The 14464-nt window shown below is 53.1% G+C and overlaps 1 protein-coding gene across 1 annotated transcript; it reads right to left on the bottom strand.

Moving 5' to 3' along the window:
* Positions 1-3402: 3402 nt before the first annotated feature.
* Positions 3403-13031, bottom strand: CEACAM16 (CEA cell adhesion molecule 16, tectorial membrane component). The gene is made up of 7 exons (XM_081507629.1): positions 13019-13031; positions 12569-12646; positions 9039-9383; positions 8444-8719; positions 7038-7316; positions 4556-4882; positions 3403-3845 (listed from the first exon to the last, which is right to left on the bottom strand). The coding sequence occupies exons 1-7, from the start codon at positions 13029-13031 to the stop codon at positions 3403-3405; spliced, it is 1761 nt and encodes a 586-aa protein (XP_081363755.1).
* Between the last annotated feature and the right edge of the window lie 1433 nt (positions 13032-14464).

Consider the following 14464-nt stretch of genomic DNA (forward strand, 5'->3'; position numbering starts at 1 on the left):
AATGGAAATTGTAGGATGGGCCTTTGGGGAAGGTTCCTTAAAAAAGAACATGGTTTAGGACTTCCATGGTGGTCCAGAGGTTAAGACTCTGTGCTTCTGGTGCAGAAGGCATGGATTTGATCCCTTATCAGGAAAGTTTCCCATGCCACGCGGTGTGGCCAAAAAGGAAAATAAGGGGCAGGTAGGGGGTACAGTCGATAATCAGGCATGGAGGTGCTTTTACTTTTTGTTCTCTTCTTTCTGCTTCCTGCCTGGAACTTGGATGAGGCAGCTGCAGCTCCAGCAGCCATCTTGGGCCATGAGGTGATCAAGAGAATGAAAGCCCCAAGCTAAGAATGATGGAGCAGAAAGACAGAAAGAACTGTGTTTCTAATGACACTGTGGAGCCATCATCCCAGCTCTGCTTATGGTCACCTTTTATGTGTGAGAGAAATAATCTTCTATCTATGTAAGCTACTCTTAAACGTATCAGTTTCTCTTTTATCTTGTATTCTAGTGTTGTCTTTGTTGTTTGTGTTATGTCCAATCTCTCTTACTAGCCATTGAAGAAAAATTCTCACTGATACATATGTCACTGACTCTTATGTGAACTTGGAGGTGTGGGGAGAATGTGGATGCTATTTCCCATTTTGGGTCTGGATAGTGTTGTTGGGGTTAAGAGTATGGGCTAAAATCCATCCTCACTTCCTAGCTGTGCCATTGCCTGGAAACCTCATATTGGAGAACATTGACTTAGCCAGTAGCTTTCAACTCCATGGAATTCCCTTAGTGCCCACTTAGGTAGGGAGAGTCACTGGACAGAATTTTTAGTTCTCTCCTTCCTTCATTGGCCAGAATTGGTCACATGACCACTTGAAACTGCAAGGCAGTTTGGGAAAGTGAGTATCTGGCATTTTCAGCTTCCTTTATGGGAGGCAGTGCCTGCTGTCATAAAAGAGCAAAGAGGAGTGGCTGCTGGTGAAGTATCCACATACTCTTCCCTCCTTATACATATTTATTGAGCATCTAATCTGCTCTACTTCTATCAGAACAGTTTCTTGTTTATATATTAGTCTTCTCTGTCTCTTATCATACTTGCAAAAAGTTTGTCCATTTCTCTGGTATTTTCAAAGAACCAGCTTTAGGTTTTATTGACTGTTTGATTTTATATTTCATCCATTTCTGCTTTTACCTTTCTTAACTTCTTACATTTTTTCTTTGGTTTATTTCATGGACTTTTTCTAGTTTCTTGAGTGGTAATCTTATTTTGCTCAATTTCAAAATCTTTTCTTTTTGGTACTCTCAATGTATTTAAGCATTTTAAAGCTATCATCCTGCCCCAAGTGTGGCTTTGATCATATCCCACAGTTTCTATATATAATATTTTCACTGTCATTTGATTTTGGTTGGTACTTTGCATTTTAATTGCCTCTGTAATCCAAGTATTATTTAAATGTAAGAATATTTTTTCAACAGTGTGTAGAAAGTTGGTGGTGGTGAGAGAAGAGGGCTATAGCTTTTGAATTGATATCTGCTTTTATCGCACTGTGATTTAAAATCATATATTAAAAAAGTTTTAAAAAATAATATATTGACATACCATGTAAGCTTGCATTTGAAGAAAGGGTTCTGAGGCTAATAAAATGGTTTGGAAAACGCTAGTCTATCCTAGGTCTTCCGTGGTGGATCAGATGATAAAGAATCTGCCTGTAATGCCGGAGACCTGGGTTTGATCCCTGGGTGGGAAGATTCTCCTGGAGAAGAAAATGGCAACCCACTCCAGTATTGTTAAGTCCACACCTTTTTGCTGGTGGACAAATGGAGGGTCTAGTGAATCCATAGCAAATGCAGGACTCTAGCCCAGATTTTAGAGCCCTCATTCTGGGTGAATTTCACCACTCATCATCTCAGCTCAACACGGCCATCCCCAGAAAGGCTCTGTCTTGAAGGTTTCTGAGAAATAGCTCTACTGAGTTTTTCCATCCCTGCCCAAACCTCTCTTTCCACCCTGAGCCTGGAGTCTGCTATAACACTTCTGATTAACACCAGGTCTCACTATAGTGGGTCATCTTGGCTGGGGGAGGCTTGTGGCTCAGACCCTAGTGAGAGGGGTCAGAAGACACTCGCCCTCTGGTTCCCACTCACCACTGCTCTCCACCTCTCAACCCCACCCCTACTCCATTTGCATTCATTAATTCATAGGGGCTTTTTTGTGTGTGTGTAGAGGAGGAGGGAGATATTTTTAGGATTCTGCAGGTGATGCTTGAGAGATACATGGAGTGGGGGTGGGGGAATCCCAGGATAGTGGAGGGCACAAAAGGGCATCTTTGATTAAATCAACATGGGCCAGAAAGTGCTGGAACTCTTTCTGAGAAATTAGGTCATTCCTTGTCCTGTGCACGAATAGCTTTGCATCAGGCTCCAGGTTATGGAGGGAAGTGCAGTGTAGAGGGGGGTGGCATGTCCCACAGCTGTTTGGTGCCACAGGAGAGGCACTCTTTCAGCCACTGGAAAGCAGGACCCTCAGAAATAAACTGGGGTGATGTGGGAAGGGCCTGAGGCTGTGACATGAAGCAGTGGGGGCTTGGAGCCCTGCGTTTTGGGCATCCCTGTGCATGCATGCAGCCAGACCAAGATCATCTTGGGTGGGAAGGGAAGCAAGTGTGGCCACCAGGAATGACAAGACTGGCAGCGGTGGAAGGAGAGGCTGACACAGGCGTGTGTTAACCAGGATGTTTATAGCCTCTGTGGCTCTCCGACAGCTCAGCGAAGGAGTAGGGCCCTGTTGGCTGTAACTCTAGGGTAAAAGCAGGAGAACAGAGGACCACGGTCCGGCATCCTTGCTGGAAGCGCGTGTTCCTCTGCTCCAGGGGAGGAGACAAGGAGAGCGACGCGAAGAGCTCGTCTCTCTGGAGGTCTCCAGGTCCACAGGGCTACTCCAGGACTGTGGGGGGAAGGACGGGGCACAGGGGTGGAGGAAGCCATCAGGGGAGGTGGGGGACCAGGTCCCCAGTGCCCCCATTCCTCCTGCTCCCCGGCCCGACCCTGGCCTCCCGGCGGCCCCACCCGCCCCATGCTCAGCCTGCGCCAGGTTCAGATTCAGGAAGGTGTGGCGTTGGTCCTTGTGCGAGGAAGGAAGGTTGACTGTGAGAAGAGAGACAGGGTGAAAAGGAGTTCCGAAGCTGCATCAGGGGGTGACCTGCTGTTATGGACCAGCGTTCTACCCCCAACACTGACCCAGAAAACTAGGTTTTGATGAGTGAATGGATGAAGGAGGGTGCTAGGGGTGTCTGGAAGTGATTGGGTCCTTGATCCTGGGAGCTTCAAGTCTGAGGGAGAGGGGTCACAGTCCTTGACTCAGGGACATGGCTTCTGAGACTGCCGGATCTGCTATGGGAGGGAAGGCTCCAGGGACATGGCCTCTTAGACCTCTGAGGATGCTCGGTCTGATGGGAGAGACATGGTCCCTGCCTCTGGGAGCTCCCAGTCTGATGGAGGAGACATGTTCCCTGCCTCTGGGAGCTCCCAGTCTGATGGAGGAGACACGTTCCCTGCCTCTGGGAGCTCCCAGTCTGATGGAGGAGACACGGTCCCTGCCTCTGGGAGCTCCCAGTCTGATGGAGGAGACACGGTCCCTGCCTCTGGGAGCTCCCAGTCTGATGGAGGAGACATGTTCCCTGCCTCTGGGAGCTCCCAGTCTGATGGAGGAGACACGTTCCCTGCCTCTGGGAGCTCCCAGTCTGATGGAGGAGACACGTTCCCTGCCTCTGGGAGCTCCCAGTCTGATGGAGGAGACACGTTCCCTGCCTCTGGGAGCTCCCAGTCTGATGGAGGAGACATGATCTCTGCCTCTGGGAGCTCCAAGTCTGATGGGGAGACACGGTCCCCACCATCTGGAAGCTCCCAGTCTGATGGAGGAGATATTATTCCTGACTTCTGGGAGCTCCCAGTCTGACTGGGAGTTATAGTCCTCAACATCCGGAAATTCCCAGTCTGATGGAGGAGACATTGTTTCTGACCACTGGGAATTTTTGGTCTGAAGAGGAAACCCAATTCCCACCACCTAGGGGTCTCCATCCCGATGGAGGAGATCGTCCTTATTTCAGCTTGAGAGAGAAAGGTACCCTCTGAGGGTAGAAATTCTGTTTTCTTATTGTAACACAAAGCACAAAACATGATCTGCATGGTCTAAGATGACAGTCTGAAGAGGGAGGCATGGATCCACCCTCACTCTATACCGCTGACGGAAGAGGAACAGCGTGAGGGTAGCGGCAGTATCTCCTGTGTTTTATGTTCCAGGCGAAAGGGTACCTTACCCTCAGTCTACACCCTCTATTTTGAAACCTTTGGTCTGGGGTGCTTCTTACAGAAGAGAGAAGGCATGGAAGTCCCATTGAGTGCCCCCAGTCTGACGGAGGAAGCCAATCTGCCCCTGGTCTATCAGTTTGACAGACGAGGCAGGAGCTCCACCTGGGGAGGCCCAAGTCAGCTGGAGGAGGCAGAGTTCCCCCTCCCCACTTTTGGGAGCCCTTGCCTGAAAAGAGCCACCCCTTCCTGTCCCCTCCTTCACACTCACGGGCCACCTGTAGCTCCACTTCCAGCGTCTCAGTCTTGCCCTGCAGAGTGACCGTCTTGAGTGTATAGCGGCCGGCATCCGTGAGGTTCAGTTTCTGCACCAGCAGTGAGCAGTTGGGGAAGCCCACCTCCCGGCCTGTGTGCGCGGGGCCTGCGATCCAGTTCCCAGAAGGAAGTTGGCTGAGTAGCCGGTTGGGCTCGGAGGCAGGCCCACGGTACCAGGCGTAGACCAGCAGGTCCTTGGGGTAGCCCTGGACGGTCAGCGTCACGTCCTGGCCCTCCATCGGCCGGGTCGGCACCGGAACAATGGTCATGGCGACAACGGCCGCTGGGGAGAGAGCCAGGGCGGCTGGGTCAGCTGGGCCTGCATGGGTCACAGTGCCCCCCGCCCACCCCGAGCCAGCTCATCTATGCCTCCCCCAACTGACTGGCCCTCTCTGTGCCGGGGTGCCAGGAGGGAGACAGAGGAAGGAGGTGACTTGTGTGGCAGTGGAGGTGATTTGGTGTCTCAACAATGCCTGCCTGCCAGGGAGCTGCGTTTTCCCTCATCAGTGTGGGAGACCCCTGTGGGTGGGGGCCGTCTCTCTCCCATTAGACTAGGAATTTCCAGCTCTTGGGGAACTATCTCTCCCCATTAAACTGGAAGACCCTAGAGGGCCGAATCATGTCTCCTCCATCAGACTGGAAATTGTTAAAAGTCCAGGGGCTGCATCTCCCCCATCAGATTGGAAATTCTCAGATTATGGGGGCCGTGTCTCCCCCATTAGATCGTTGGGAGCTATGTACTCCAGGTGTTGTCTTTTTTGTTAGCTTGCAAGACCTCAGAACAGGGGGAGCTATAGTTCCCCATTAGATTGAAAGATTCCACAGGGTGGGAGGCCATGTCTCCTCCATCAGATTGGAAATTCCAATTTATTATTGGGCTGGGTCTTTCCAGTCAGCTGGGGACCCCAGAAGTTGAATGGGGGGGCATGTCTATCCCATCAGACTGGAAAGTCCTAGAAAGTGGGGGGCCTGTACTCCCCCATCAGATTGGGAGTACCCCCAAAGGTGGAAACTGAGTTTCCCCCATCAGACTAGGAATTCTCAAAAAAAAAAAAAAAATAGCCATGTCTCTTTAAGACCATGTCTACCCCATCAGAATACAAAATCTGCTTAAGTGTCCCAGTGTCCCCTGTGTCTCCTCCATCTGATTAGAATTCACAGGAGGTGGCTGCCGTGTCTTCTTCATCACTGCTTGGGTGATGTGTGAGGCATCTTCTCTCTGACTGGCAGCTCTTGAATAGGGAGGCCGTGCTTCCCTATTTCAAGACCATCTCTCCGAGGGCAGAGACCATGTCTCCTCCATCAGACCAGGTGGGGGCAGGGTGGTGGCTCCCTTTCCTCTGTCTCCCCCCCTTGGTACCTGCCACAGGGTGGCTGACAGTTCAGCAGGCCCTTGGGGGTGCTGTACCCACTCCCTGCACATACCTGCACACCTTGGACACCCCCCATCTTGACCTGTAGAGACAGGGCTCTGGGCAGCACCTCAGGTCATCTGGTCCACCCCCCCCCATCTCCTGCCAAGACCAGCTGCCAAGGCCCCCCGTAGGGTGGGGCAGGAGGTACACTTACCTCTGGGGATGCCATTTCTGCTTTGGGTGAAAGAGATTCCACCCTTTGGATGAGACCCAGCCTGTTAGTAGGAGGGAGGCACGAGGGAGGGAAGGATTGTTCCCACTGTCCCCGGGGGATGGTGGCCACTTGGGAAGGAACCAAGGCGGAATGAATGAGGCCCTCGTGTTCAAAGCCACCATCCCCAGGGGATGAGCAGATGTCCCCTGAGGATCCTGATGGCTCTGAGAACACCAGCTGTGTCGTGCTACTCCCACCGCCAGGTTGTTTAAGGACAGAGGCAAGACAGTGCCTCTCTCGCTGTGTTTTTCCATTTGCCAATGAATGGCTGTCATTTCCCCGGGAGTGCATTTGCCTGTGCACCGGTGTGCGCACGCGCGCACCAGCATCCGCGCCAGATAACTGAATAATTGAGTTGGCTGCGCGGAGGTTCAGCTGTTTCTGGGGCAGAGAGGGGGTCCAGCCTGCAGCTGCTGTGACAGACTGAATTTAAAACAGGGCCGTTCATGTAAAGGGACATCGAATGTTTTTCCACTCTACCGCTGCACCGTTTGGGACATGTAATCCATTTTTGGCTTTGCCACCCCTCAAGGAAGAGAGTCTGATATGTTGATGGTTTGTTGTTGTTGTTGTTTTTTCATGGAGGGGGGTATGATAAGGCACGGATTGCCTTCCTTTTGTCACCTGGGGATGAAGAGGGTCCACCTGAAATGCCACTTTGTCCCTTGGCCAATGAATGGTGTGAGAATCTCTCCCTTTCCCATCATCTATTGGGCAAACGGCAGCAGACTTGTGGGTGGAGCAGCCAAAGCTGGGGTCCAACTGGGCCTCCAAGGGGAGGGGGCGGTGGTCAGGCTGGGGCGACTCACCAGAGAGTTTGACCACCACTGAGGCAGATCCAGACAGCAGGGTCTTGGGGTTCTTAGCAATACACGTGTACGTGCCCTCCTGGGCGGCCGTCATGCTACTGATGTTCAGGTGGTCCTGGCCGTTCTTTAAGGCCCGCCCATTGAAAGCCCACACATACTCGGGCTCCGGGCAGGACCGGGACACACACCACAGCGTGAGGGATGTGTTGAAGTCGACTTTGATGGTGCAGCCTGTGCGGGTGGTGGAGTCCTGGAGTATGGCCACGCGTTCTGGGCCAACTGTGAGGGCGGGAGGGAGAGAAACAGGGCAGTGGAGGGAGAGGGCCATTGAGGTGGGCACCCCCCTGGCTTCCTTTCCACCAGGAGGGGCCCCTGGGAAAATCTGGAGGAAAAAAGTGCTCTGGCCTTTGCAAATCCCACATGGATCTCTAACTTGCTCTAAGATCTTGACAATCACTTTCCCTCTCAGAGGATTTCAGTTGTCTTTTCTGTAGAAAGACGATGTTGGAGCAGACAACGCTGCAAAATGTTTTTGACATCTACGGGCTCATTAAGGGAAAAGAAGGTCTAAATGATTGGTTTCCAATAAGCCATTCTAAGAATCTAGAATTCTAGGGTTCTAAGAGCAGGTGTTTCTATGTTCTAGGAGGCTAAGAGTCTAGAAATCTGTTTCTAAGATTCTAGGGTTGGGCAGCTCTAAGTTTTTAGAATTAGAGTCTAAGAATCTCTGCCTCTAAAGTTTCTGGGGTTCTCAGAGTCTAGAATCCAGAGCTTCTCAAATCCAGAATTCCCTGGTTGTAGGGTTCTAGGTTCTAAGTTTTTCTACATTGCCATCCCTCGTGTACCTGAGTGATCTCTTTTCTCTGGGTTGTCGTTATTGTTTAGTCGCTCAGTCGTGTCTGACTCTTTGTGACCCTGTGGACTATGGCCCCCCAGGCTCCTCTGTCCATGGGATTCTCCAGGCAAGAATACTGGAGTGGGCTGCCATTCCCTTCTCCAAGTGATCTTCCCGACCCAGGGATCGAACCTGCATCTCCTGCATTGGCAGGTGGATTCTTTACCACTGAGCCACCTGAGAAGCCCTTTCTCTGAATGCCACATAGTGTATCTGCTGCCCCTGGGGATGACTCCATACTTCGGTTATGTTTTTAATTTTATTTACACTCCCATTCCACCATTCATGTCCCCGCTCCCTTTCGAAAACAACCAGTCCTGAAGATATTGATTCAAAGGGAAAGTTGATTCAATTTCATACGTGGTCTTCTCATCCTTGGGAGATGGGTCAAGTGCATTCTGAGGGGACTCTAACCCCAGCTGGCCTACTGGTCACTGTGTGACCTCGGGCACCCTCTCCTGGCCTCAGTTTCCCCATCTATGAGGCTGGGGGCTGGGCCGGGAGGACTCACAGTACACGGTCAGGTTGACGGGCTCGCTGCGGCTGACACTGACAGGGTTCCAGACCTCACACTGGTAGGCGCCTGCCTCCTCCCTGCGGATGCCATGCCGGGTCAGCACCCGGCCGTCGGGGGACAGGCCAAGGCGCACGGCGATGGGCAAGGCATCGCCCTTGAAGAACCAGCGGACCTCAGCGGGGCTGGGGCTGCTGCACATCAGGTGTAGTGTGTCCCGGCGCTCCACCAAGGCTGTGCTGTTGGCCACGACCACGGGCTGGGCCAGGATCTCTGTGGGGCAAGAGACAGAGGGGGAGGGGGCCGGGCACTGCCTGCTCCCAGGGTCTCCCCTTCCCCAGGCAGGGGGCATGGCTGGATCCCAGCAGTACCCCTGAAACCCCAGCCAGAGGGGCAAAGAATGGGATGGGAGGCAGGTTTAATCCTGGAAGCCATCTGGGAGGAGGTGAGCATTTTAATGTTATTTTAGAACTTTTTCTTTTTTTTTTTTAATGGGTTTAACATTTTTTAGTTTTTTTTTTTTTCTTAAGAAGGATTGGGAAGGAGCTGGGAAAGCCCAGCTAGGGTAGAGGGGCTCTGGGGGGTGTCTCACCATAGACCTGCATGTGTCCGTAGCCCACCTCCGTCTGAAACTGCCTGTTGAGAGTCTGCAGGATGTAGGTGCCCGAGTGCCCAGGCAGGGCACCCTGGATGTCCAGGCCACCATCGGGGCGCACAGCCTCCCGCCCCGTATGGGCTGGGCCAGGGGTCTCATCTCCTGTGCTTACAATGTAGCTGGCTACCAGGTAAGACAGGCTGAGCGTGGGCCCTGCGTACCAGTTGTAGGCCAGCAGTTCCCCAGAAAGCCCCTGGACAGCCAGAGTGACGTTGTCGCCCTCGGCTGGCTGGGCAGGCTCCGGGGTGATAATGATCTCGGCCCTCGAACTCAGGAACATGGCTGAAAAGGAGCCAGAGGGGTGGGGTGAGGTGGGCTTGACCGCTCCCCACATCTGATGGGGGAGGAGACATGGGCTCCTGGCACATGTGTTTCTTTCATATAGTAAGTGCTCAATAACTGTCTGCCAGGTGCTAACGGGGGACTCAGTCCTGGGGGCTATGACCTGAGGACCGGATTTGATGGGCTGTGCTAAGGATCTAGCATTGGCCTTGCTCATAGCAAGCTCACAGCACCCACTCAGCCTATGGGACCCAGGACGAGACCCAGAGGGTTTTCCCCAGCCGTGAGAGCCATCAGGTCTCCACGTACAAGATTAAGCTGCCTCATCCACCCCCCCAGGGAACCTCGGTCCCTGGTTGGGTGCCCTTCCTTTGCCTCCTCAGGCTCAACCACAGCAGAAAGTAGGGCTATGATTAATCCACTCCACCCTTTCTGTTCTCAACCCAGCAGATAAGCCCCAAACCCGACTAGCTGGTCGGGTCTGCCTGGGATGGAATTGTGTGTGGCTGCCTGGATCAGGAAGCTGTCGCGGTTCTCATGTAAGAAGTGTTTACATGCCTGGCCTGGTTTCTGGTACTTTCCATGCTGATGGAGCTTGGCTATGAGCAAGGGCTCTGGATCTAGCACTCAGCCCTGTCACTTTCTGGCTGTGTGACCCTGACCAGTGACTTCACCTCTCTGAACCTCAGGCTTCTGGTCTATGGAGTGAGGGTCAGGGGTGGGGTGGTTTGAATACACAAAAAGCATATAGGACAACACCCAGTAGATGGTAGTAAATGCTGCTGGGGATGACCTTCAAATGACCCCAGGAGTTAGACCCATTTCATAGATGAGGAAACTGAGGCCAAGAAGAGGAAAGCACGGCCCAAACCACATCCTGAGGGAGGGGCTGAGCTGTTGATTACAATTCACGCTAGTTAAGGCTTCTGTAGCTTAGTAAGGGTTTGCCACATGAATGAGGCACAGCAGTAGCTCCCTAACCCTAACTTACACCCCGGTTTTAGAAATCTCCAAAGTCACCTCAAAAATCTCTTTGGGTGACAGTCCCCGGCCTGCCCCACACTGGTGCTTCTTGGAGGAGCAAATCGTGCCTGCATGAAGCAGAGCTGTCGCCCCTACCTGCTGGGTTTCTGGCTCATACCTTCCCTCCCCAGGCTCCCCTCCCTTCTTCGAGACCACGGGGGGTAAGGCTCTAGGGGTGCCGATCTCGCTCACCACTGAGAAGGAGCCATCTGCTTCGGATCAGCACCATCTTTCACCCCAAAGTCGGCTCTTGGAGACAACGGCGTTGGTGGCCCGGCGCTCCGAGGCCCTTCCTGGTTGGGGTTTGGCTCTGTCTGGCGCCAGACCTGGGAGGGTTCGGTGATTTGGAGCTGGGGGAGATCACCTGAATTTGGAGGGATCGAGTCACCAAGGATCTGGGGCCCCGTTTGGGTACCAGAGCGGGTGTGGCAGGCACAGGCCAGGGGCCACGACCTGGTCAGGCCTCCTGGGGCGCTGCCTGACCTTCTTTGTGCCGAGGGCCTGGGTTTGGTACCGGGAGAAGAACCAGGTCACCAGGGAGGCGGGAGGAGGGCCAGGGGAAGATTTTAGGGCAGTTCTTACCCACGGTGCAGGCCTTGTTCTCCCCGGTGAACTTGCGGGGGACACCGAGGGATAAAACCCAGTCACCATGACTGCCATTTTCCCAGGCCCAAATCTGTGGGTGACCCTCAGGTTTCATCTCAGTGGCTGCCCTGTGATGCGATCACTGTCAGAGCCCCTGCGGGCAGATGGGGAAACTGAGGCATGGGGTAAGGGCTCTGACTTGCCCAAGTTCCTGCAGGCAGGGGGTTCTGAACTCTGCTCTGTTTCTGAACCCACACAGAAGGGAAGGAGGCTAGTGACTGCATACTTTCTGTGGGGCTCTGTTTTTTGTTTGTTTTTTATACATATTCATTTATTTGACTGCACCGGTTCTCAGATGCGGAACATGGGATCTTTAATCTTCGTTGTGGGAGGCAGGATCTTTAGTGGTGGCACAGTGTCCAAGTTCTCTGACCAGGGATTGAACCCGGGCCCCCCGCATTGGAAATGTGGGATCTTAACCACTGGAAGTCCCAGGGGCTGTGTTTCTTGTTGGTTTCCTACATGGGGCTGAGCAAGCCACATTCTCTCTCTTCTTCTCTTGAAGCCTTGTTCTTTCTGTCTGTGAAATGGGCTTATGTGGACACTTTGGGGCCAGAGAGAGTCCAGTCTTGACTTTGGCTCTACACTTTTTGGAAGCAAGGCTAGAAGCAGCCTCTTCCTGAGTCTCTGTTGATTGCTCTGAATACCAGGGATGTGTAGACTCTAATCAGGGTTGTTGAGTGGTTAGTGAGTTGCCACGTATCAGGAACTTAGTGCCTGGCAGAGTTGGGTCCCTAACACAAGGGGTGGTGGTGTTATTGGACCTAGTTCTGCTGTTCCTAGTTTCCATGACCATAGGCAAGTTATGGAGCCCACTGGGCCTCAGTTTCCTCATCTGTAAAATGGGAGCAATGATAATACCCACGTCGTGGGCTGTTGGAAGGATGAAATGAATGAACTTGTGTGAAGTACTTACCATGATGCCTGGTAAGGAGCAGAGGCTCAAGAATAAATCATTCAGGGACTTCCCTGGTTGTCCAGTGGCTAAGACTCCATGCTCCTAATGCAGGGGGCCCAAGTTCGATCCCACATGCTGTAACTAAGACCCGGTGCAGCCAAATAAACAAATAAAATATATTTTTTAAAAAAGAAATTGCGCATTCATTCATCCTACAAATATTTAATCAGCATTGTTGGTCTCCCAAGCACTGTTCTAGGGGCTAGTAGGTAGAATTCCTGCCCTTGTGGGGATGAGATTTGCGGGGTAAACAAACCAAACATAAAATCTATCCCACGTCAGATGGAGATAAGTGCTGTGGGGAAAAAATCAAGCCAGGAAGGGGGCTGGCAATTTTGGAATTGGGGCCAGAGGTGGGGGGGGCAGGGGGGCTGTCTCTGGGAAGGTGATGCTTGGTAGAGGCCGTAGGGGGACGGGGTGGGGGTGAGAAGCACCCCCCCCAGCCAAGAATATTTGTCCTTGACAAATGTGTTATCAGTATCTCGATGGCATCTGGGTTCTGGTGTCTCTGAGGCTCCAGCATCCTGCTTCTGGGCCGGGGGCCATACCTGTGGCTCACCTGTCCTGGTTTGTTCCTCCAGCATCGCGTCCTGAGCTGCCCTGGCAGGCAGGGCTCTGACGTGGGGGACAGCGTGAGCTGAGAGGGGTGGGTGTGGCCAGGTGAGTTGTGGGTGACCTGGCACGGTCTGCTTCCCCCATCCCTCCTGTGACCTCAACTCACCCTTCTCTATCCTAGCCCAGCCCTCTCCCCTGAGCCCCGGGAACCTCATCCAGGGGCTCAGGATATCATTCAGGATGCTTTCCCCCCCCCACCTCCCCGGATGTCCCTGGGCACCTCTCGCTCACCCCGTCCCAAACTGACCTCGAGATCTTTCCCTAGACCTGCTCCTCCTCCCCATCCTCTTATCAGAGATGGCGCCACCGTCTACCGTCACTGGGACAGAGACAGGGCCTTGTCCCTGATTCTAATCTACCCCCTCCCCACCCCCCACTCCCCGCCACCACATACCACACTCTATCATGCCTGCTTCTTAAATGCCCTGTGCGTCTTTGTCTCTCTCCCTGTGGCTCCTGCCTTAGTCCAGTTCTCCCCAACCCTCACTGGCCCCTCATCTGGCTTCCCCTCCCCAACTCCTCCCTGGTCTCTGACCCTGGTTTGGCTCCCTCTCAGTGCCCAGAATCTGCTATGGCTCCTCAGTGCCTTCAGGAGAAAGCCCAGCTTGTCACTGTGGCCCCGCATGGCCTGGTCCCTGCCTGCTTGAACACCTGTTCTTTCTGGGAACTCTGTTCCAGTTATTCTGCCTCACTTGCGCTCTCTCCACCCAGCACATCCCTGCTTCCCCCTGCTCTATTTCATTGCCTATTCAACAACTTCCCTTCCTCCTCCAGGAAGCCCTCCTGGACTCCCAGACTTCATGAGGTGCGCCCCTCATCCCCAGTCAGTCCCAGCCCTGACCACCTTGGGTCTTCACTGTCAGAGGGCAGGTCTGTTTCTTCAAAGTGACTGAGTCGTGGGAGGGCAGGACTGGGGCTGCTGTGCTGTGGGCATCACCATGTCCCCAGCACTGCCCAGCACAGGATTGGATGATGGACCAGAGGCTGAGAGAGTGTTTGTGAAACTGGACGCCAGGGACGGATGACACAGACAGAAGAGTCTCCAGGGAGGTCTGGGTTTCTGGGGATTTGTCATCTGGCTGAGTAGCGAGAAGAGGCTTCAGCTCCAAGAGTCTTGAGGACAGATCCTGGCTTTTGTCCAGACTCCACCATGGCTCCCTACCACCCTCAGCAACACACAGACCCTCCTCTCTCTGTGGTCCTTGCACTTCCTGATTCACTCCCGGCTCCATCTCCCCAGCTCCTCCCCCTGGTGCTCCCAGACACGAGCCTGGATTTTTGGTCCAATTAAGTGCTGTGGTTTCTTGAGCACCTACTATGTGCCAGGCCCAGAGCTGGGAAGAAAGTAAACCTGGCCATCCTGGGCAGGGGCCTTTGCCTGTCTGGCAAGCGGGTGGTAGGTGGTCATGACACTGACCTCTCTGGGGTTTCTCTGGGGGTAAGGGAGAGCAGGTGTGTGGAGGGCTCAGTGCTGTGCCTATTCCAGAGTGGGCTACTCAGGGGCGATCATTCATTCACCTTTCAACAAACATTTATTGAGCATCTACTAGGTGCTGGGCACTGTGCTAGGTTCTGGGTTACAGCTACGAACAAGACTGGAAAAATCTCTGCCCTATAGAGCTGACCTTTTGTTTGGGGCGATAGTCAGCTGACAAATAAATAGGTATAATATATCAGGTGGAGATAATGGGATGGAGAAGAAGAAAGCAGGAGAGGGGATGGAGGTGTCTGGGGCACTGGTTTATGTAGGGTCAAGAGAAGACATTTTAGGATATGACATCAGAGTAGAGACTCAATGAGGGAAAATTGAATCTGGGGGATTCTGGGGGAAAAGCATTCC

This window comes from Giraffa tippelskirchi, chromosome 7 (genome assembly GCF_054371585.1).
Source record: "Giraffa tippelskirchi isolate mGirTip1 chromosome 7, T2T-mGirTip1v1.2.pri, whole genome shotgun sequence".
NCBI classification, from domain to species: domain Eukaryota; kingdom Metazoa; phylum Chordata; class Mammalia; order Artiodactyla; family Giraffidae; genus Giraffa; species Giraffa tippelskirchi.